The following is a 23,828-nucleotide window of genomic DNA, read 5'->3' as shown; positions in this document are numbered from 1 at the left end:
CTCTCCTCTCTCTCTCTCCTCTCTCTCTACACACTCTCTGCTCTCTCTCTCTACACTCTCTCTCTACTCTCTACACACTCTCTTTCCTCTCTCTCTCTACATGCTCTCTCTCTCTCCACTCTCTCTCTCTCTCTCTACACACTCTCTCCTCTCTCTCTCTCCTCTCTCTCTACACACTCTCTCTCCTCTCTCTCTACACACTCTCTCTCTCTACACTCTCTGCTCTCTCTCTCTACACTCTCTCTCTACTCTCTACACACTCTCTCTCCTCTCTCTCTACACACTCTCTCTCTCTCTCTCTCCTCTCTCTCTACACACTCTCTGCTCTCTCTCTCTACACTCTCTCTCTACTCTCTACACACTCTCTCTCCTCTCTCTCTACACACTCTCTCTCTCTCTCTCTCCTCTCTCTCTACACACTCTCTGCTCTCTCTCTCTACACTCTCTCTCTACTCTCTACACACTCTCTCTCCTCTCTCTCTACACACTCTCTCTCTCTCTACACTCTCTGCTCTCTCTCTCTCTCTCTACACACTCTCTCTACTCTCTACACACTCTCTCTCCTCTCTCTCTCTACACTCTCTCTCTCTCTACACTCTCTGCTCTCTCTCTATACACTCTATCTCTACTCTCTACACACTCTCTCTCCTCTCTCTCTCTACTCTCTACACACTCTCTCTCCTCTCTCTCTCTACTCTCTACACACTCTCTCTCCTCTCTCTCTCTACACGCTCTCTCTCTCTACACTCTCTCTCTCTCTCTCCACTCTCTCTCTCTCTCTACACGCTCTCTCTCTCTCTACACTCTCTCTCTCTCTCTATACACTCTCTCTCTCTCTCCACTCTCTCTCTCTACACGCTCTCTCTCTCTCTACACTCTCTCTCTCTCTCTACTCTCTCTCTCTCTACACTCTCTCTCTCTACACGCTCTCTCTCTCTACACTCTCTCTCTCTCTCTCCACTCTCTCTCTCTCTCTACACGCTCTCTCTCTCTCTACACTCTCTCTCTCTCTCTATACACTCTCTCTCTCTCTCCACTCTCTCTCTCTACACGCTCTCTCTCTCTCTACACTCTCTCTCTCTCTCTACTCTCTCTCTCTCTACACTCTCTCTCTCTACACTCTCTCTCTCTCTCTCTACTCTCTTTGCTCTCTCTACTCTCTCTTTCTACTCTCTCTACACGCTCTCTCTCTCCACTCTCTCTCTACTCTCTACACACTCTCTCCTCTCTCTCTGTACACGCTCTCTCTCTCTCCACTCTCTCTCTCTCTACACGCTCTCTCTCTCTCTCTCTACACTCTCTCTCTCTCCACTCTCTCTCTACTCTCTACACACTCTCTCCTCTCTCTCTCTACACGCTCTCTCTCTCTCCACTCTCTCTCTCTCTACACGCTCTCTCTCTCTCTCTCTACACTCTCTCTCTCTACACTCTCTCTCTCTCTCTCTACTCTCTTTGCTCTCGCTCTCTCTCTCCGCTCTCACTCTAATCTCTCTCTCTCTCACTGATTTTGAAAGCGTCTCTTTTATGAATCCACACCAGTCACCAGTTTCCTTCACTGAGTGCTGATTGCCTGGGAAGCAGCCGGAATATAAAACTAACAGCAGAGTAATGAGGAAGTTTAAGGAAGTTTAAGTCTTTTGATGTTAAAAGCTTCTCTGAGCGTTTATAACTCTGACCACTATCCACCGATGCATTTAAAACAAAAGATCAATCAAGATCCCATTAACCCCCCCCAACGTATCCCAAATGTAGCTGGACCAAGACCTGTCTGGTGTCTGAAACTTGCTTCTTTAGCTTTAGCAGGCTAATGCAGCTAACAAGGCTAATGTACCTAACAAGTAGTACAATCTTCCAGCCCACCAAGTCAGCATGGTTAGCATAACGGCACGATTGCATCATCACAGCCTCAAACACAGTCTCGACTTGCTAATGTGGTTTTTCACACTTCATGACATCCTGTGATCTAAAAAAAGGTACGTAGCATCGCTAAAAGCACCAGCGCCTTCTCTGAGGCTGAATCCCGTCTGACTTTTAGTTCACGTTTATAGATAACAGTGTATCATACAGTGTCAGAGACCATAATCAAGTCTATTAGAAATTCCTACTCCTCCACGCGGGTCCCAGCAAAGTTCTTTTATGGAGAGTTAAAGTTTGTGAAAATCCTAGTTTAACTCAGATCTAGTTGGTCTTGCACACGAATGTGATGTGGCTCAGGTGAAGGCAAGACATACTGGTCATTCACTGGACTGGCTGAGTTTTAGGCAATTCTGAAATAAGTGCACGGTTGCAATTAGAAGATAAAGCTAATTATCATCCTTCTGAAATGACAGTTAATGTTAACAATTCTTGGAAATTCTGAAAGGAACAAAATCTTTATTCGGTAATAAAGATGCTACAGAATTTACTCCCTGCATTATCAAACAAATAAAGTTCAAACGCCGAATGGCTTCAGTGAGGCCAGATCTTTATTTGGTTCATTGAGATCTGGCAGTGTTAATATTGTTACTGACCACAGAGCAAAACTGATTTCTAGTTCTGAAGTGTTTAAAGCTCTTAAAACGTTTAGACACTAATAAATCAGCAGCATGTGACGAACTAGATACCTTGTTTTTAAAGTTAGCAGCTGACGGTGTTGCAGCACCTTCAGCTTAATTTTTTAATCCTTCATCTGTTGCACCTGCAATTCCACTTCTTTGGAAATCTGCTTTGGGTGTTCCTCAATTAAAAGTCGGAGATGCTGCAATGAGAGCGTTTACATGCACTTACTAATCTGATAACTGGAGAAAATCAGATTTTGCCAGTAATAATTCCATCAACGTGTTTACATGGACTTGGAGGAATCAGATAATGGGGAAACTCCAGGTCTTCATGAGTCAGACAGTAATCAGATTTCTGCTTTGCAACCAGCCGATAAACTCACAGAAAACGTGATGTAAACATAACGTAAAACTCAAACTTCATGCCGCCTTTTATTAAAACACTGCGCCCTCATCTAGAAGATGGAGAACATTTAAATCCTTAATTTTAATGAGCGTGTAGTCAATTTTAGCGTCATTCCAAAAGTGTTTTGCTCTCGATGCTTATTTCTGGTACTGCTGTCAAGTTTCGGAAATGCTCAGACTGAGAAGTCAGAAAGAAATCAGAGTGAGAGTTCACAGCACTGAGAAATCTGATTACTGAGCTAAAACCCAGCCTCTTTATCAGATTTCTAGACCTTACTTCAATCTAAGAAATCAGAGTGAGAGTTCACAGCACTGAGAAATCTGATTACTGAGCTAAAACCCAGCCTCTTTATCAGATTTCTAGACCTTACTTCAATCTAAGAAATCAGAGTGAGAGTTCACAGCACTGAGAAATCTGATTACTGAGCTAAAACCCAGCCTCTTTATCAGATTTCTAGACCTCACTTCAATCTAAGAGATCAGAGTGAGAGTTCACAGCACTGAGAAATCTGATTACTGAGCTAAAACCCAGCCTCTTTATCAGATTTCTAGACCTCACTTCAATCTAAGAAATCAGAGTGAGAGTTCACAGCACTGAGAAATCTGATTACTGAGCTAAAACCCAGCCTCTTTATCAGATTTCTAGACCTTACTTCAATCTAAGAAATCAGAGTGAGAGTTCACAGCACTGAGAAATCTGATTACTGAGCTAAAACCCAGCCTCTTTATCAGATTTCTAGACCTTACTTCAATCTAAGAAATCAGAGTGAGAGTTCACAGCACTGAGAAATCTGACTACTGAGCTAAAACCCAGCCTCTTTATCAGATTTCTAGACCTTACTTCAATCTAAGAAATCAGAGTGAGAGTTCACAGCACTGAGAAATCTGATTACTGAGCTAAAACCCAGCCTCTTTATCAGATTTCTAGACCTTACTTCAATCTAAGAAATCAGAGTGAGAGTTCACAGCACTGAGAAATCTGATTACTGAGCTAAAACCCAGCCTCTTTATCAGATTTCTAGACCTTACTTCAATCTAAGAAATCAGAGTGAGAGTTCACAGCACTGAGAAATCTGATTACTGAGCTAAAACCCAGCCTCTTTATCAGATTTCTAGACCTTACTTCAATCTAAGAAATCAGAGTGAGAGTTCACAGCACTGAGAAATCTGATTACTGAGCTAAAACCCAGCCTCTTTATCAGATTTCTAGACCTTACTTCAATCTAAGAAATCAGAGTGAGAGTTCACAGCACTGAGAAATCTGATTACTGAGCTAAAACCCAGCCTCTTTATCAGATTTCTAGACCTTACTTCAATCTAAGAAATCAGAGTGAGAGTTCACAGCACTGAGAAATCTGATTACTGAGCTAAAACCCAGCCTCTTTATCAGATTTCTAGACCTTACTTCAATCTAAGAGATCAGAGTGAGAGTTCACAGCACTGAGAAATCTGATTACTGAGCTAAAACCCAGCCTCTTTATCAGATTTCTAGACCTCACTTCAGTCTAAGAAATCAGAGTGAGAGTTCACAGCACTGAGAAATCTGATTACTGAGCTAAAACCCAGCCTCTTTATCAGATTTCTAGACCTTACTTTAATCTAAGAAATCAGAGTGAGAGTTCACAGCACTGAGAAATCTGATTACTGAGCTAAAACCCAGCCTCTTTATCAGATTTCTAGACCTGACTTCAATCTAAGAAATCAGAGTGAGAGTTCACAGCACTGAGAAATCTGATTACTGAGCTAAAACCCAGCCTCTTTATCAGATTTCTAGACCTGACTTCAATCTAAGAAATCAGAGTGAGAGTTCACAGCACTGAGAAATCTGATTACTGAGCTAAAACCCAGCCCCTTTATCAGATTTCTAGACCTTACTTCAATCTAAGAAATCAGAGTGAGAGTTCACAGCACTGAGAAATCTGATTACTGAGCTAAAACCCAGCCTCTTTATCAGATTTCTAGACCTTACTTCAATCTAAGAAATCAGAGTGAGAGTTCACAGCACTGAGAAATCTGATTACTGAGCTAAAACCCAGCCTCTTTATCAGATTTCTAGACCTGACTTCAATCTAAGAAATCAGAGTGAGAGTTCACAGCACTGAGAAATCTGACTACTGAGCTAAAACCCAGCCTCTTTATCAGATTTCTAGACCTTACTTCAATCTAAGAAATCAGAGTGAGAGTTCACAGCACTGAGAAATCTGATTACTGAGCTAAAACCCAGCCTCTTTATCAGATTTCTAGACCTCACTTCAATCTAAGAGATCAGAGTGAGAGTTCACAGCACTGAGAAATCTGATTACTGAGCTAAAACCCAGCCTCTTTATCAGATTTCTAGACCTTACTTCAATCTAAGAGATCAGAGTGAGAGTTCACAGCACTGAGAAATCTGATTACTGAGCTAAAACCCAGCCTCTTTATCAGATTTCTAGACCTTACTTCAATCTAAGAAATCAGAGTGAGAGTTCACAGCACTGAGAAATCTGACTACTGAGCTAAAACCCAGCCTCTTTATCAGATTTCTAGACCTTACTTCAATCTAAGAAATCAGAGTGAGAGTTCACAGCACTGAGAAATCTGATTACTGAGCTAAAACCCAGCCTCTTTATCAGATTTGTTACAGACTTATAGACCTGACTCCGATCGAAGAAACTGGAGTGTGTTGTTTATACAACTATTTGAATAATCAGATGTATGTAAATGCACTCAGTATGTATTACTGTGAGCTATAAACATGAACAAACCTAACTGTGTAGCCATGTAGGACAACAGGTGTGCAGAATCGGACTCACCTTTACATGCGTGCACATCACACAAGCATACGGACTCCACATTACGTCTGAGATTTCTACTGTTTCTGAAGATTCTGAAAAGATTTGGGTGACTATTGACGCCTAGTGTTTGTTAGCTACATTAGGCCATGTAGGTCCAGCGCTAAACTGAACAAACTTCAGACAGCAAACACATCTTGGCCGATCGGCCGTGGTTGGGGAGATGGGAAGATCATTACTTTTTATTTTTTGGCCAACTATGGCTTTAAGGCCTCGCTGAATATAGGTGTACTATAGGCCACTGAGGCCAGACCAACACTGACTCTGACTGCGGCGATTTCACTGCCTTTTCAGCCCTCTGAGGGACAGATTTTAAGACTGCCTCGCTCTGGCTCATAAACTGTCTAGCGTGATAGACACTCCAGAGGGAGAGATGGAGAGACAGACAGGAAAGAGAGAGAGAGAGAGAGCACAAAAGAGAGCAAGAGAGCGAGATTCGCCCCACCCTGAGGAGAAGAGAGAGAGGGAGGGAAGAAGAGAAGGGGGACGGAGGGAGTAGAGTTACTGTACCATTCTGCATGGCCTCGTGTTTCCAGCGGGGGGCGCATTTGTCTGCTCGCTCTACAACAAACGGGAGAGGCAGAATTTACTTCATTACACTGAAGTGCAGACAGAGAGAGAGAGAGAGAGAGAGAGAGAGAGAGAGCGATGAGGAGATAGAGTAGAGAAAAGAGAGAAATAGAGAGAGGTGATGAAATAGAGCAGAGAAAAGAAAGAGAGAGAGAGAAACAGATGAGAAGATAGAAAGACCAGACAGAAGACAGAGAAAAATAGATAGAGAGGGAGACAGAGAGATAGAGAGAGAGAAGAAGAGTTAGAAAGACCACAGAGAGAAGAGAGAAAAGACAGATAGAGAGAGGAGATAGAGAGAGGAGAGAAAGAAAAGAGAGAGACAGAGAGATGAGGAGAGAGAGAGATGATGACACAGAGAGCAGAGAGAGGAGAGAAATGGAGAGAGAAAGAGTGAGAGAGAGAGCAAGAGGGACAGAAAGAAAGAGAGGGAGAGAGAGAAAGAAAGAAAGAGAGAGTGAGAGAAAGAAAGAGAGAGATTGAAAGATAGAGACCGATAGAGAGAGAGAGAATGAGCAAGAGAGAGCGAGCAAGAGAGAGAGAGAGAGAGAGAGAGAGAGAGAGAGAGCAGCATGTGTGAAAGGAGAGGCTGGTTTCTATTCACTTCATTTGACATAGTTATCACTGAGCTCTAACCTCATCATATTACACACAGTTCCAGATCACATAATCAGAATCACTGTTTATAAGAAGATTCAGACACAATGCAGCCATTCAGCATCAGAAACAACAGGGAAAACACTAAATATTCCCATTTTTAACATTTTGTCCCACATGACTCAAATGTAGAGGCAAAATTGCCTCATAAGTAATATGATATTAAAAACCTCACTGTAACTGAACTGAAGAGATGTGTTAAAGGGAAACTCCACTTGTTTTTATGTCTTTACAGTGGTGGTGATGGGAATCAAGGGTCGCCATGACAACAACACACATATAGACATTTTTATTTACTATCCAAACCCTCCACTGAACCTACACAAGTCTTCTGAACTTAACAAATGTTCATGACAGAGTTTTGTTGGCCCCTCCCACTATGTGTTTTAGCCTGGACTATTTTATGAACTTATCTACTCTGTTTTACAGGTATTTAACTGAAAACATCACAAAGAAGAGATATTTAATATTAATCTTATCAGCTTTATTGATTTTTGTAATTATACGCTAATTGCAAATTTGATCCCTGCGACACATCACACCAAATTCAAGTTAAGACTCTACTACACCAAGTGGAAGCCGAATATCAGCACCATCCAGAAACACCTCTGACTTCTCTGGGCTAAAGCTGGTCAGAGATGTACTGACACAAAGTGGAAACGTGTGCTGTGGTCAGATGAGTCCACCTTTCAGATTGCTTTTGGAAATAATGGACGTCCTGTTCTCCAGTGCAAAAAGGGAAAAGGACCATCCCGATTGTTACCAGCATAAAGTTCAAAAGCCAGCGCCTGTCACTGTTTGCAGGCGTGTTAGTGATCTGTGAAGGTTCCATTAATGCTGAGGGGTACAGCTTAAACATGCACGTGAGGCCTGTGAGATGGAGCTGAAGCTTTTGAGCTTTTATATGTGAATTTGTTTTTTTTTGCCCATTCACAGTCACAACATTAAAAACTGAAATACACTGGTTTGTAATATAAAAATGATTTTAAGTTTTAGCACTTCAGCAGCGAATTCACAACCATGTCACCTAATAACTTTTTGTGAGGGGGCTTTCGGAGGTGGACATCTGGTTCCTATCACCACCTCTGTGAACATCAAACCGCTCTGAATGACTTTATTCTCAACCACATAATTACAAGCTGTAGCCCAGAGAAGTCAGCAGTGTTTCTAGATGTTGATATTGGGCTTCTGCTTGGTGTAGTAGAGTCATAACTTGAATTTGGTGTGATGTGTCGCAGGCATCAAATTTGCAATTACCGTATAGTTACAAAAATCAATAAAATTGATAAAGTAAAATATTAAACATGATTTTCTTTGTGATGTTTTCATGTAAAATACCTGTAAAAAGAGTATTTAAATCACTGCTTTCTGATTTTATTTGCATCTTACCTACTTGTTCAGCTTTTTTGGAATTGGGTTAGTAAATAAAGTGGCTATATTTGTAATAGCCGTCGCGACCCCTGGTTCCTATCACTACCACTGTGGAGAAATCTGGGATTTTATGTAGAAATTCTATGATATTGGTGGACTTTTTACCACACAAAACCGCTTTCAGTCAGCATGTGTATAAATGTAGTGCATCAATATTTTCACCATTTCTTATGTCTCAATGAAACTCGGTCCTCTGTTCAATTTAACAGAAAAAACAATATATATGCTGCATTATTGATAAATTTTCTTTAGTCAATATTAAAAATGTAAAAATCTGTTAATAAAAATATGACAAGCATTTTGTATAGTTCAAATGAAATTTGTCAAATGAGTTTGTGTATATATTACCCCTTGATTTCAGTCAGTGAGCACAAAACCTGACCCAAAATACTTTCCTAGCCTGCAATTATCCTGAACAAGAGAACAAAATTGGCCTCCACAGCCACGACTCTGCCACCAAGCATGTGTCTCTAGAAAAGAGATGATATTCTGACCGCACTTCAGCGCGAAATTTAGCTCTGAAATTCAAGATTGAACGCCGAAAGCAGATAAAGACCCAAAGGAGAAATTCTGAGAAGTCAGAAGAGTGAAAGTATCTGATAGATGTGGCATCATCAAAGCGGGCTAATGAAGCCCACCAGCCACTGCGCTACTGCCAGTGGAAAATGACGGCTCTATTTACAAGGTTTTGCTTACACCATGCGTGGAAAGTTATTAAGCATTAAATGCATGCTTACTATTGAAGTGTTAAAGGGGAATTCCACCAAACTGTTGCAATGTCTGCATAATTAAATGGCCAAGATGGAAACAAAGTCATTTAGAGTGGTTAGATGTGAAAATCTCTGTTCTAGAAAAACTTACCATCTCAGAACTGTTGACAGGAGCATGTTTACCACTGTGGTAAATCACCTTTCCTTTAACAATGTTCTGCAATCAGATAGGATAGGAACTCTGGGCCCAGTCTAGCTCCTGCACTCTCCTACTACCAAAGCACACTGTTGAACACATGGAATGTTGTTTGACCTTGTCTTGCTGAAACAAGACATTGTTGAAAAAAGGACGTCCTTGCAGGGACATCCTTGAAAATGACGTCATCTAGATGTTGCTCCAAAATGCGTAAGTACCCATCAGCATTAATGGAACCTTCACAGATGTGCAAGTCACTGACACTAACATTAACACACCTGCAAACAATGACAGGCACTGGCTTTTGAACTTTATGCTGGTAACAATCGGGATGGTCCTTTTCCCTTTTTGCACTGGAGAACAGGACATCCATTATTTCCAATCTGAAAGGTGGACTCATCTGACCACAGCACACGTTTCCACTTTGTGTCAATACATCTCTGACAAGCTTTAGCCCAGAGAAGTCGGCGGTGTTTCAGGATGTTGCTGATAATTGGCTTCCGCTTGGTGTAGTAGAGTCTTAACTTAAATCAATTAAGCTGATAATGCAAAATACTACATTCTTTGTGATGTTTTCAGTTAAATACCTGTAAAAAGAGTAATTAATCACTGCTTTCTGATTTTATTTGCATCTTACCTACTGTTCCAGCTTTTTTTGGTATTGGGTGGGTAAATAAAGTGGCTATATTTGTAATAACCGTCGCAACCCCTGGTTCCTATCACTACCACTGTGGAGAAATCTGAGCTGGTAAACCACTCTGAATAACTGAATAACTCTGTTTACATCTCAACGGCTGAATTATTTCAAATTTTTTAAAACATCAGTGGAGTTCCCCTTTAATGTCTGTGAACTTCCATCGGTCAGGCACAACATCATGACCACCTCCTTGTTTCTACACTCATTGTCCACTTTATCAGCTCCACTTACTGTATAGCTGCACTCTGTAGTTCTACAGTTACAGACTGTAGTCCATCTGTTTCTCTGATACTCTGTTAACTGACGCAGTGGTGGTGTTTTAGTGTCTCCAGCAGCACTGCTGTGTCTGATCCACTCGTACCAGCACGACACACACTAACACACCACCACATCAGTGTTACTGCAGTGCTGAGAATGATCCACCACCCAAATAGTACCTGCTCTGTGAGGGTCCGTGGGGGTCCTGACCACTGAAGAACAGGGTAACAGAGTATCAGAGAAACAGATGGACTACAGTCTGTAACTGTAGAACTACAGAGTGCAGCTATACAGTAAGTGGAGCTGATAAAGTGGACAAGGAGCGTAGAAACGAGGAGGTGGTCAAATTGTTATGGCTGATCGATGTATGTTTGTCAGTCACTGCTCAACCTGGTGAGATGAGAGACCGTTAATCCAGTCTTCAGAGACCCTGAGCCAAGGCCACATTTCTGTTCTATTCCATTTCCAAATGCTCCAGATCCAGAGCGCCAAGGTCATTAACCCTACCAGGTCCCTTGTGGTGTTTATGCCTTCAAACGCCTCATATTTCTCATTAAAATCAATATCGTTAACATAAGCAGAGAATTTGAGTGGAAAGTGCAGATTAGAAACTTTCAATCTACACCACATTTGTGTTTGTAAGTAGAAGAGGAGATATTTTATTATGAATTGAATGAAAAGCTATTGTTATGCGTCTAGTCTTGTTTAGCAAAAAGAAAAATATATTTTACGTTTTTACCATGATTTTGTCAATAAACACAGAAACAAGTCAGAAAAGTAGACTCAATCCTATCGATTAAAGATTTTAAATGAATGTGAATGTACAAAACTGAGTGAACACCCTTCATTTATCCAACTTCCAGTCAAAACAGCCATGAAATATTAAATATGGTATTCATGTACATCTTTATTACAGCTTCCACTTTTCAGAAGACGCTTTTGGAAACATGTAGGAAAGTTTCTCCACACGAGTTCAGTCTTAGCAACTGGCTGACCATTTTCTGAAGTGATCAAACCCATTCAGTGGTGTTGAGGTCTGGACTCAATGGTGGTCAGTCCATTGTCCAGCTTCTTTGTTTGGTGTGTCCATCTCCTTTTCTCAGTGAGGTTCTTCTTGATCAGCAACACGTCCTTTCAGACCCACAGCGCTGAGTGGTCTTCTCACAGTGGAAGGATGGACAGAAACACCTGTGGACGTTTTCAGATCTGAAGCAGCTTGATGTTCTCCTCTCTCTCAGAGATCAATGCTTTAAGTGCTGTTTATCTGATGGGGGCAGCTTTGGTGTCTGCCAGGTCTTCCAGGTGGTTGTTAGGGGACTTATTTTCCAGTTTCGGAAACTGTTTTTCATTTTGAGCTGTTATTTCCTTATACAAGTGGATTATTTTACACCTAATCTCAGAAACATGAAGTGATGAATAACTTGAGCTTAATGGCTGTTTTGAAATAAATGAAGGGTGGCCTCTGACTTTTGCACAACACTATTTTATTATTTTATCAAGTATGTAATTAATTACCTAACTATGCATTATGTAATTACATATTCATTAACTGCATATGCAAATAACTATGCAATGTGAATTAGACGTGTAGCAGAATGACAATAATAACTCTAAATTTCAAAGTTTATATTGAACAGAACAAAACTGTGGCCCAGTTTAGGGTCCCTGAGATCCTGACAGAGAACCTCAGACACAGATGTGGAGCTGATGGATCGCTTACCTGACATACTGCTGAGGATCAGGGCCTAAAAGTCATTCTCACGGACTCCTCGATATCTGTCAGCGCCAAGAGAGCAAGAGAAAAGGTCACTGAGATCAAACAGGTTCTGATAAAAAAAAAAAAAAGTATGACATACTATTTAAACATTGTTTCGAGAGGGCACAGCTTCCCTAAGTTGTCTCGTCAAATAAATAAACTATTAAAAAGATAAATAAAAGTTACGAAGAAAAACTAAAGAACACAAACGGGAGCTACTGTAACAGGCAGCATGCACGCACTGACTCTGGGAATGGGTTTCCATGGCCGAGCAGCTGCATCCAAGCCTTACATCACCAAGCGCAATGCAAAATGTGGAATGCAGTGGTGTAAAGCGCCGTCACTGGACTCTAGAGCAGTGGAGATGTGTTCTCTGGAGTGACCAATCACGCTTCTCCGTCTGGCAATCTGATGGACGAGTCTGGGTTTGGCGGTTTCCAGGAGACGGTACTTGTCTGACTGCATTGTGCCGAGTGTAAAGTTTGGTGGAGGGGGGATCATGGTGTGGGGCTGTTTTTCAGGAGGTGGGCTCGGCCCCTTAGTTCCAGTGAAAGGAGCTCTCAAAGCTTCAGCACCAAGAGATTTTGGACAATTTCATGCTCCCAACTTTGTGGGAACAATTTGGGGACGGCCCCTTCCTGCTCCAACATGACTGTGCACCATAAAGACATGGATGCACAGAGTCCTGACCTCAACCCCATAGAACACCTTTGGGCTGAATCAGAGTGGAGACTGTGAGCCAGGCCTTCTCGTCCAACATCAGTGTCTGACCTCACAAATGCGCTTCTGGAAGAACGGTCAAAAATTCCCATAAACACTCCTAACCCTTGTGGAAAGCCTTCCCAGAAGAGTTGAAGCTGTTATAGCTGCAAAGGGTGGGCCGACATCAAAGGCAGGCAAGCGAATACTTTCGGCAAAATCGTGTATATCATAGCTGTCCAAAGAAAAACATGCATCTCCAAAATAACTTTACAGGAGAAGGCAAAAATGTTCTTGTAATGTAAGTTACTGTAAAGAGGTTTTATCCAAGTGATTATGGGACGTTTTTTGGTCCATTCATCATGAAATTTTCACTCAACATAAAGCATAGCTGGGGTCAAATGACGTAGAAAAAAAACGAATAAAAATGGAAATACATGTTTTGCTTTGGACAGTGACGATTTAATAACTATGCTGCAAAACCAGTAATGATACAACGACAAACCCATTCACATATGACCTCCCATTCAGTAACACAACCAGCTCATTTACTCCTAAAATATAAGGACAGGCTGGAAACAGTCATGTAAACTTGAATTGTGACTGTTTTTGGGCTGGATTACTGGACAGGGATTAAGCCTAGTCATGGATTATAGTTCATCCCATTTTATGTAATTGTAATTTGTGTAATTTACGGTGAGTGCCAGAGTTGGGGTTCGACAAAAAATATGGTTAACTGATATTTATTACTGACAGTCAAATGGACCATATTTTCCTTTCAGTTGGAAATCTTAAAATCCAGTGAAGTCTAGGACTAGTCTGATCTCTGTCTGAGAAACTACTGAAAAGAAGATCAAATAAAAAGTACATCATCATCATCATCTTCATCTGGATCATCTGTGTGGTTCTGAGACCATCATCATCACGTGTATTGTTCTGAGACCATCATCTTCATCATGTGTTTTGAGTCCATCATCATCATCATGTTGTTCTGAGTCCTTCATCATCACGTGTATTGTTCTGAGACCATCATCTTCATCATGTGTTTTGAGTCCATCATCATCATCATGTTGTTCTGAGTCCTTCATCATCATGTGTTGTTCTGAGACCATTGTCATCATCATCATCTGTGTGGATGTGAGACCATCATCACATGTATTGTTCTGAGACTATCATCTTCATCATCATCATGAGTTGATCTGAGACCATCATCATCGTTATCATGTGTTGTTCTAAGACCATCATCATCATCATGAGTTGATCTGAGACCATCATCATCATCGTTATCATGTGTTGTTCTAAGGCCTCCATCATCATCACGCGTTGTTCTGAGTCCATCATCACGTGTATTGTTCTGAGACCATCATCTTCATCATGTGTTGTTCTAAGACCATCATCATCATCACGTGTTGTTCTGATTGTTCTGAGTCCATCTTCATCATCATCATCATGAGTTGATATGAGACCATCATCATCATCATCATCATGAGTTGATATGAGACCATCATCATCATCATTAACATGTGTTGTTCTGAGGTCCATCATCACGTGTTGTTCTGAGTCCATCATCATCATCATCACGTGTTGTTCTGAGTCCATCATCATCATCATTATCACGTGTTGTTCTAAGACCATCGTCTTAATCATCATCTTCAAGTGTGCTGTTCTGAGTCCATCATTATCATTATGTGTGTTGTTTTGAGACCATCATCATCATCACCATCAATCATCAACATTATGTATGTTGTTCTGAGACCATCATCATCACCATTATGTGTGTGGTTCTGAGACCATCATCATCATCACCATTAATCATCAACATTATGTGTCTTGTTCTGAGACCATCATCATCATCATCACCATCAATCATCAACATTATGTGTGTTGTTCTGAGACCATCATCATCCAAAACACAAATAAGTGCTGCTTGTAATTCTACCCACCTTGCACTGCTTGATACCTGGGTCCTCTCCTGTGAGGTTCACACCAGTGAAGCCTGTGAAGCAGACAGTCAGACAGCCAGACAGCCAGACAGCCAGACAGCCAGACAGAGAGAAAGGAAGAGTGAGAGTCAGGTTAACTCAAACGCTCCCTTTTTAGTTAACACATGTTATACGGTAAATGGCTTCACTAAGGAGAAGGAAACAAACAAACAAACAAACAAACAAACAAACAATCTGAGGACCTAATCGTATCAAACTCACATAACCTTCGCACATGGACCACAACTGTACTATTCAATCTCATTCAGCTCTTCCTGACCTCATAGCACTTACAGGTGAAAGCAACAATTCAGTTTCCTTACTCAGAGCTTAAATAAGATAGAATTATTTTATCAGGCAGGGTTTGCAGAAGAGCTTCAGGAGCTTCGGCAGTTTGCCAGAAGCCTCAAAACAGGAGTCAAAAGCTTTTCTTCCAGTAACATGTTTCCACACTGAAGGTGAGCGAGAGGGCAACCTTCTGTATGAGGAACAGGCTTTAAAATGATAGTCTAGCAAGATTCTAATCTGCGTAATGTTCTCTAGATCCTGTCTCAATGTCTCAAAGTAATGATTATTTTTCTATGTTCATATCCTGAGAACATGCTATTACAATGAGCAACTACATTTCTGGAAAATAATTCATTTTTTTGTAGTCATTACCGCAAGACACTAAGTCACTATGTTGACAAAGTCAATATTTTGAGAAAATACAGTTATTGTGAGACACAAGGTTGACATTTTTAGGATAATAAGTAATATTTCAAAAGTCATTATTTAAAGACACTAAGTCAATATCTGTCCATACTTTAGTCCATATTTATAGGTACACTGTGTTACTACATGTTACATGGTGGGTGTTTAAGTTAAGTGACACTTTTTAGTCCCACAAATGGGGAAATTTCACCTCTGCATTTAACCCATCCGTGAAGTGAAACACCACATACACACTAATGAGCACACACACACTAGGGGGCAGTGAGCACACTTGCCCGGAGCGGTGGGCAGCCCAATCCGCAGCGCCCGGGGAGCAGTTGGGGGTTAGGTGTCTTGCTCAAAGACACCTCAGTCATGGACTGTCGGCTCTGGGGATCGAACCGTCAACCTTCTGGTCACAGGGCCAGTTCCCTGACCTCCAGCCCACGACTGCACAAGCTCTCATTACTCATTAGCTACATTAGCACAAGCAAGCCTCAGACATCAAACAGGTCCTGATGGACCGACTACATTTGGGGAACAGAAGGAAAAGTGTGCACATTTGAGATTTAGCAGAACAGTCCCTTTAAGGGTGGACGGGGTTATGATGCTGTGATGGTGATGCTTAAAAACAGCAGAGCGTCTACAGTAACAGAAGCGCCCTGTTCTCCTCCTCTCTGTTTAAGCAGTTTAATAGAACCATGCTGGGCTTTTCCAGAGCTGCGGGATAAGGAAGCCTGTAAAACTGTTCTTTTGAAAGAAGGACCTAAAGGGTAAAGCTGTTTTGGAGCGTTTACCACAAAAGTCATGGTCTTGTGACTCAGGCTGGGTCAGAATGGTGCCAGTGTTATAGTGGCTGAGGAGAAAGTCGGTCCAATTCAATACTTCACTGCTTTTCCCATTTTTAGCTGCTTCTTTTTCAGTGTTTGGTTAATTTGGCCAGATGTTCTGCAGATAATCTGTCTCTCTAAACTGATAGTTCTGGTTTGGAACCATTGGCTGTTTATCTTTAACCCTTCTATTACTCACACATATCGAGTGTTTAGGTGAGACCAGCCAGCTTCATACTAAATAAATGGCCTGACACGGTTCTAAACATGGGCTACCTGTTTCAACTTATTTTCTAAACAATTAGAACTGAACTGGTCAACTTGGCACTTAGCTAACTGGCTAGCAGGCCAAATGTCTCAGAAGCTTCTAATGTTTGTGTTTTTGGTAGATGTCATATCAAACCCAGCTTGGGAAAACACATGTAACACTGTTAGCTCTGCCCTAACATAACAGGAAATCCCATAGAGGTTACATATAAACGTTACTTATAAAGTGAAGATTCCTACTTTAAGCAATCTCATATATATAAGCCATCCTGATATCCAAAGCATGGCTGAGGAGGTAAAATTCCAGAATCAGCCCTAAACCTACTCCTAAACCTAAGACTAATCTTAATTTCAACAGTAAACCTACACCTACTCCTAAACCTAAGCCTAACCTTAAATTCAGCTGTAAACCTACTCCTAGACCTAAGCCTAACCTTAACTTCAGCTCTAAACCTACTCCTAGACCTAAGCCTAACCTTAACTTCAGCTCTAAACCTACTCCTAGACCTAAGCCTAACCTTAACTTCAGCTCTAAACCTACTCCTAGACCTAAGCCTAACCTTAACTTCAGCTCTAAACCTACTGCTAAACCTAAGCCTAACCTTAACTTCAACAGGAAACCTAAGAATAACCTTAGCTTCAGCTCTAAACCTACTCCTAAACCTAACCCTAACTTCAACTGCAAGCCCACACCTACTCCTAAACCTAATCTTAACTTCAACCCTAAACCTACTCATAAACTAACCCTAACATCAATTTTAACCCTAACCCTAAACCTATTCCTAAACTCAACCACTAAAGTGGCCGTATTAAAAAATCCCAGCAAATCTGTGGCCACAGAATTATTATTATTTCTAATTTCATTTCTAATTAATGTTGTGCTAAAACCCAAACTGGCTGTTGTTTATTCAAAATAAACAACAACGTCACCAGTAAAATATACGCACTTATAACAGACCTTGAAATATAACATGAATACTAGAGATATTCTGAATTTAAAGAGCTACGAATTTTAAACCCACCTATGTAGAGGCGACACCCTTTCTTTGCTGCGGGTTTAATGCTTTAACGCTTGGGCTCAGTTTCTGAGCTGCTGAGCTGGCGTTATGAGTCAATACTGGTTGAACTTCAGCTGAAATGCAGTTGTGTGTTTGGTGATGTGACTGGTGTGGAAGTGCGTAGAATTGTGTAGAACTGAAGTGAAACCGCTGTCCCATAGCCTGTTGGGATGGGAGAGTCAGAGCACACATTATGTTGCAGTGCATGCTGGGGACTGTAGTGCAGTGCACTGCAAAATGGGCTAACATTAACATCAAGTGGAAATACTTTTGTGGGCCAGATTGGGATTGTGTTGCAGGCCCGATCTGCCCCATAGGCCCTGGGTTTGACAGATGGGCTGTAAAAGATGTTCTTATTGGGCTTTTTCAACTACGTAATCCACCTGTACAGAAACGACTCTCAACCCCTAGATGTTTAAAACGTGTCCACAACCTGTCTCACCATCCGCAGGGCTTTTCTCAAGGATGGTTTCAGGACTGAACTAATCAAATGGTTAGGAAATTATTATTCACTTACAGCATTTACTGTACCGAGCTGCAGTCACTCACTAGAGTAAATGCCTCTGGCTCATCAGTAAACATCTGCAGACAGTTCTGGCCGACTCTCGCGCACTGCTGCCCTAAATTACAACTCCAAATGATACGTTAGAGAGATTCGTGCCCTGTGACTGGGTGTAGGCTGCTGGGCTTATTTTTTGCTGCCATTAAACTGCAGCGCTGCTTATAGAACTCGTCCACGCTGCCCGCGCCGAGCGTAGTCATGGGAACACAGCACTCTCTACATTTACTGTAATAACCTTTACAGCATGTGGTACATGAGGCTCAGATTGCCTGACTTTAACAATGAGAAGAAGGCTGATTCATTATAGACTGAATTTTACAAAGGGTGTTACGTAAGAACTTTGCACCTACAAACTCTACAGGAGAAGGTGAATGGCTTTGCTGCTCCTCCCGAGCGTAACTAGAGGTGGAAGAGAAAAACGTGGCCTCAACAAAGCCGATAAAACAGTCTGTGGTCCTTATACAGGTTCCCCTGAACTCCTGCTTCCACTTAAACTGGTGGAAAAGCTACCAAATTTGTGTTTTCCTGACATTTCTATTGATCTCATACTCAGCCCCTCTCCGTAGTCTGGGGTCTCTCAGAGCTTTTAACAGCAGAGAAGCCCACCGGCTCTTCATGTCAGGGTGGGTAAAGGATCCCATGGTGCTTCATAAAGAGGAGATAAACTCTGTGATCATAGGAGGGAAACGACATCAGCTCATTAACGCAGATGTGATCAATGCAGGTCTTTAGAGAACTTTAGCTGATGTTAACAGCCAAGAGATGAACAGTCGTCCCCCTAACGGAGCTGCAGACCCCCGGTTTCTGATTTAAATGATGTTTAAATGGAGAAACATAAACCTTAAATATCAGGCTGAATGTCGCGGGTCGGAAAACGACGATTCCGTAAGTTTACTAGTTCAGTTAGTTCAGAGTTCAGCTCCAGTCCTGAAACCCCTGCCCTGCATAACTGCGGCTTCCCTGGTTAAAATACCAGATATTATTAGCTGATTAATCCCTTCTTGAGCTGGACGAGGTGTGAACGGCAGAGAGAAACACTAAACTATACAGTGCAGAGGCTCCAAACCTGGAGTGAAAACACTGAATCAAAGGTGTGTGTCTCTCTTAGTCAAGGCAGAAAATAGACACACACACTGGTTCTACATCGACAAAGGGGTCAGACAGGGCTGCCTACTATCACCACACCTGTTCAATCTCTATGTACATAAACTCAACTGTGCCTTGAACTCAGCTCATTAAAGAGCTTCACTCCACATGTGAGAGACTTTTCACCATTTTTCCATTTTGTTCACTTGCTTGTATTTTCTGTTTTAGCGCTCTCAGTTTTCATTGATTGTTGCAGGAATCCATTCAGATGGAGTCGTCGATCAGTTAACACTAGATTTCGCTCTGAGTTGGGTTGAAAAAATCAAATGTTTGATAAACTCACACGGGTCTGAATCTGGGAGCCAAAAATCGGAGTCTTTGCCCCTCAAACACGACTCGAGTCTCTCGCTTCAAATGTCAATTCTGACTGACCCAAAATCTGCAGACTAGAGTCGACCAGCTCAGACTCGGCCAGACTGAGAAAGTTGTGTAGTGTAACCCCGGCTTTAGCTGCACTAGATGCCTAAATGCCCGAGTGAGCAATGCATTCCTGATATGGGATCCCTAACAAAGCATAACTCGATTATTCATAGTGAGGATTACAGCGGATAATGAAAACAAGAACTAAAAAAACAAAAATACATTTTGAGAAAAATAGGGTGAGGGAATATTCATTATGTAAAAACAAATTAGTCCCACAGTTAACATAAGCAAGAGCGGAGGAAGATGATCAAGGATGAGTGGAGGAAGATGATCAAGGATGAGTGGAGGAAGATGATCAAGGATTCAGGATTGGTGAAAGAAACTTCAATAACCTTTGATATGCAGATGCAACGCTCACAGCAGAAAACCTGGAAGACCTGAAGGCCCTTATAAGGAAGGTTAAAGAACAGAGTGAAAAGCTGTGGCTTCATCACAACATGGAGAAGACTGACACTTTAACAACAGGAAAGAAAACCACTTTACCACTGAGGAGAAGATGTAGGAGTGGTAGACAGCTTCTGCCTCCTCAGATCAACTGCCAACAACAAAGCACACAACACTTGAGAAATACAGCAGCGATTGGCATTCGGCAGAACGAGGATGAAGGAGCTTGAGAAAATCTTCGATTGTAATGATTTGTCTCTACAAACAGAGATCAGAACTGCCAGGCTGTGGTTTTCTCCGTTATTTTAATTAATGTGAAAGCTGGACAGTAAACAAGTGAGACAAGACAAATACTGATGCCTTCGATCTTTGGCGCTAGTGAAGGCTATTGAGAGTATCCTGGATGGCAAAGAAACATATGGATCCTTGAAAAAAACCAAGCCTCACCTCTCACTCGAAGCCCCGGTGACCAAATTAAGCTCTTATTCTGGACACATTCTAAAAAGAACCAGTTCACAGATTCATCGATTGTGCTTGGAAGTGTTGAAGATCGTAAAAGAGAAAGAGGACGATCAGCTACAAGACGGATGGAGATAATCAGAGGAGTTGTGAACCAGCCATTCAGAAAGCAGAAGACAGGAGATTCTGGAGAAAAACACTCTGTATGGTCGCCAGGAGTCGGAATTGACTTGACGGCCAAAAAAAAGTCCTCACAATCAAACAATTACCTCAGTTTTTCATGACTGCACTCTCAGAGGTCTCCCTAACAGAACTTAATTACTTATTAATTACTCCATAACAGAACTTAATTACTTATTCTCTAAATATACAATACATGTGTATACAATGCAATGTCTATAATAACTCAAAGTATTTCGATTCTTAAAGAGACACTCTGGCCATAACCAAAGTTTTAATGATTACTACATCGGTTGTGTGTATATATATATATATATATATAAAACTAACATTGTTGCACGTTTATTATATATGACAATATATATTCTCCTAGCAGTCTTGGTTTGGTGAGCGTGGGGCTCGTCATCGCTTGTCTAACCAAGTGAGCAGTTAAAAAACACTCAACATGCTTTCAATAACCAGCTGTGGGGTCTGACTGCATTGGGCCCATGCTGAAAGCAAGCAATAAAAAAATAATACATTTATATACATCCCGACGTTTAGTAAGCGTTGTTTACGTTATGGGTGTTGCTACATAACTAGCTGTTGTTCCTTATCAGTTGGCATACCTTGATATTACAGCAGAAACTCTAGTTGAAATGTTTGGGACACACCAGCCAGAGGGTTTCAACATCATACGTGTGAGTGTAGATAAAAACACTCACATGCTTTCCTTGCCTGTCCTTTTTTGCGGGTGTGGAGAGGATTCAATGATTCGAAACATATTCAGAATGACTGGCCAACACGAAAGCAGCTGACAAAGACTTTTACCTTTATTTTGATTCTGATTCTAATTTTGATACTTTTTTGATCCCAGAGGGAAATTGCAGTTATTACAGTTTATGTAAAAAATAACACTTTCATAATTTAAAACAAAAAGAGAGAAATTTGCATATGTACACGAGATTTAAGTTCTTATGAATACAGTAAAGCGGTGGTGACTGTGATATATGAAACATGTATAAAGCAGTTCAAATTATTGCACCTCTGAGTTACTGCACACACAATTATTATTATTATTATTATTATTATTATTATTATTACACATATGAACAGTACAGTTTGGTATTGAGTGTTGCACAGATGAACCATCGCATCACAATAATACAATTTAACACACATCATGGGGCCACACAGGCTAAATACACTTGCTATCAATTGAGCATGAACTTGTTCATGGATTGGTCCCTTTGAGAGAAAAGTTCTTGAGAAGTTTGCCCAGATGAAAGATTGTTGTGCACTTCTAAATATGCTGGTATATAGTATCACAGTCAACTCCATCCTCTGAAACTACCGTCTCAGACCAGTGTTTCTTCTAGCGTCTTTTATTTGATTCTTTATTGTATTTTATTTAATATTTTGATTTATTTTCTTCACTACATGTAAATGTTTGTCTGATGCTGTGCACTGTGAGCTCCTAGAACCAAAGCCAAACTCCTTGTAAACAAAGCTGGCCAATAAAGCTCGGTTCTGATTCTGATCTTCTCGAGCAGTGAGCGTCCCTGGTGAGTCATTTTGCATGATTACAAGGCGAGCTAATACTAATGTTATGCTGTGGCTTATCTTGTATGTAATCTGGATGTTCAATGTCTGCGTTGTAGTTTTGAGGAAGCGTTTTGCGAGTGTTTCTCACGTTGGTCTCTATTGGCGTTTCCCAGCTCTGATATGTTGTTTTGGATATGTATTTGCAGACCACAGTGATTGGATACTTTGGGTTTGTAATGCAATGCTGTGATGCAGTCTCCTGAACTCTGGAAGGCCAATTTGTGAATTTGTGATTTCATTTATGGAGTGGGTTTGTGTTTGGATCAGGACTGTGTGTAGTTTCATTGACGAGTCGCTGCAGCCCCTAGTTTATTGAGCCCTACCAGGCTTTCTGTGCAAGAGATGCCACTGATCTTGAAGGTGGGAGGAACTTTGAAAAACTACTACAACTTGAGGGCAACTCATTTGAAATGGCTGGTAAATGCAAAACTAAGCCAGATAGCTAACGTTACAGCTCTGAATACCACGCCAGTATTTATAATCAGTGTACGATGTGTTGAGTAATGCATGCAGGGTAGTTGTAGTAAGAGGAAACTGATGGATACAAAATGGTATAAAATTGTGAATTCTGGTACAAAACAAAACACAATAAATGCTACATTATATGACCAAAAGTATGTGGACGCCTGACCATCACATATACATGAGCTTGCTGGACATCCCATTCCAAAACCATAGAGTTAATATGGAGTTTCTCCCCCTTTGTAGCTATAGCAGCCCCCATTCTTCTTGAAATGCTTTCCACAAGTTTTTGGATTGTGTCTGTGGGAATTTGTGCCCATTTAGTCAAAAGAGTTCAGGCACTGATGTAGGATGAGACGTTTAGGCTCACAATCAACGTTCCAGTACATCTCAGAAGTGTTAAGTGGGGTTGAGGTCAGGGCTCTGCGCAGGGCCACTGGAGTTCCTCTACACCAAACTCATCAAACGCTGTTTGTATGGAGCTCGTTTTGTGCACAGGGGCTCAAGCATGCTGGAACAGGAAAGGCTATTCCCCAAACTGTAAGCATTAACATCACCCTTCACTGTAAACCCCGAAAAACAGGCCCAGCCCATTATCCCCCCTCCACCAAACGTTACATTCCAGTAGGTCCACGTTCTACTGACAACAGATTCATCTGTTAGGTTCCCAGTTACTTAATCACTCCAGAGAACACGTTTCACTGCTCCAGAGTCCAGTGGTGGTGTGCTTTACACCACTCCAGCTGACGGGAGCCAAATTAAAATTAATATTGAACACGTAATTAAGATTCACTTTAATATTGCTAGGAATGTCAATACGTTTATTTTGTTTTATATATAACTGCGCTCTGAGTAGCTGTGGGTGTTTGACTCAGTGCCTGTTTGAGTTTGTTCACTGAAATGCAGCCCACACTTCAGTCTCAGCGCATTAACTCACTCACTATATAAGAACAAGTTGGCCTTCATCACCCTTTGATTAAAACCATCCATGTTGTTAAAAAATGTAATAAAAACATCAACGGATAAAAATCTCAGAACACATTTTCAGAGC

General features: G+C 41.3%; 1 protein-coding gene across 4 annotated transcripts in view; it reads right to left on the bottom strand.

The window, feature by feature from the left end:
• thrb (thyroid hormone receptor beta) overlaps positions 1 to 23,828 on the bottom strand; it is a 254,206-nt gene that overhangs the window by 44,748 nt on the left and 185,630 nt on the right. For 3 of the 4 annotated variants that reach the window (XM_017721787.2, XM_037546417.1, XM_037546446.1), the window contains 3 exons: positions 14,691 to 14,743; positions 12,013 to 12,068; positions 6,284 to 6,334 (listed from right to left, as the gene is read on the bottom strand). In XM_017721787.2, coding sequence (XP_017577276.1) covers positions 6,284 to 6,334; positions 12,013 to 12,019 — 58 coding nt within the window. In that variant the 5' untranslated portion in view covers positions 12,020 to 12,068; positions 14,691 to 14,743. The remainder of the gene's footprint in view (positions 1 to 6,283; positions 6,335 to 12,012; positions 12,069 to 14,690; positions 14,744 to 23,828) is intronic. The other variant, XM_037546462.1, reaches the window with a different exon arrangement.

This window comes from Pygocentrus nattereri, chromosome 1 (assembly GCF_015220715.1).
Source record: "Pygocentrus nattereri isolate fPygNat1 chromosome 1, fPygNat1.pri, whole genome shotgun sequence".
NCBI classification, from domain to species: domain Eukaryota; kingdom Metazoa; phylum Chordata; class Actinopteri; order Characiformes; family Serrasalmidae; genus Pygocentrus; species Pygocentrus nattereri.
Note: the sequence above shows the minus strand (reverse complement) of the source record. Positions and strands in the feature narration are given on the sequence as shown.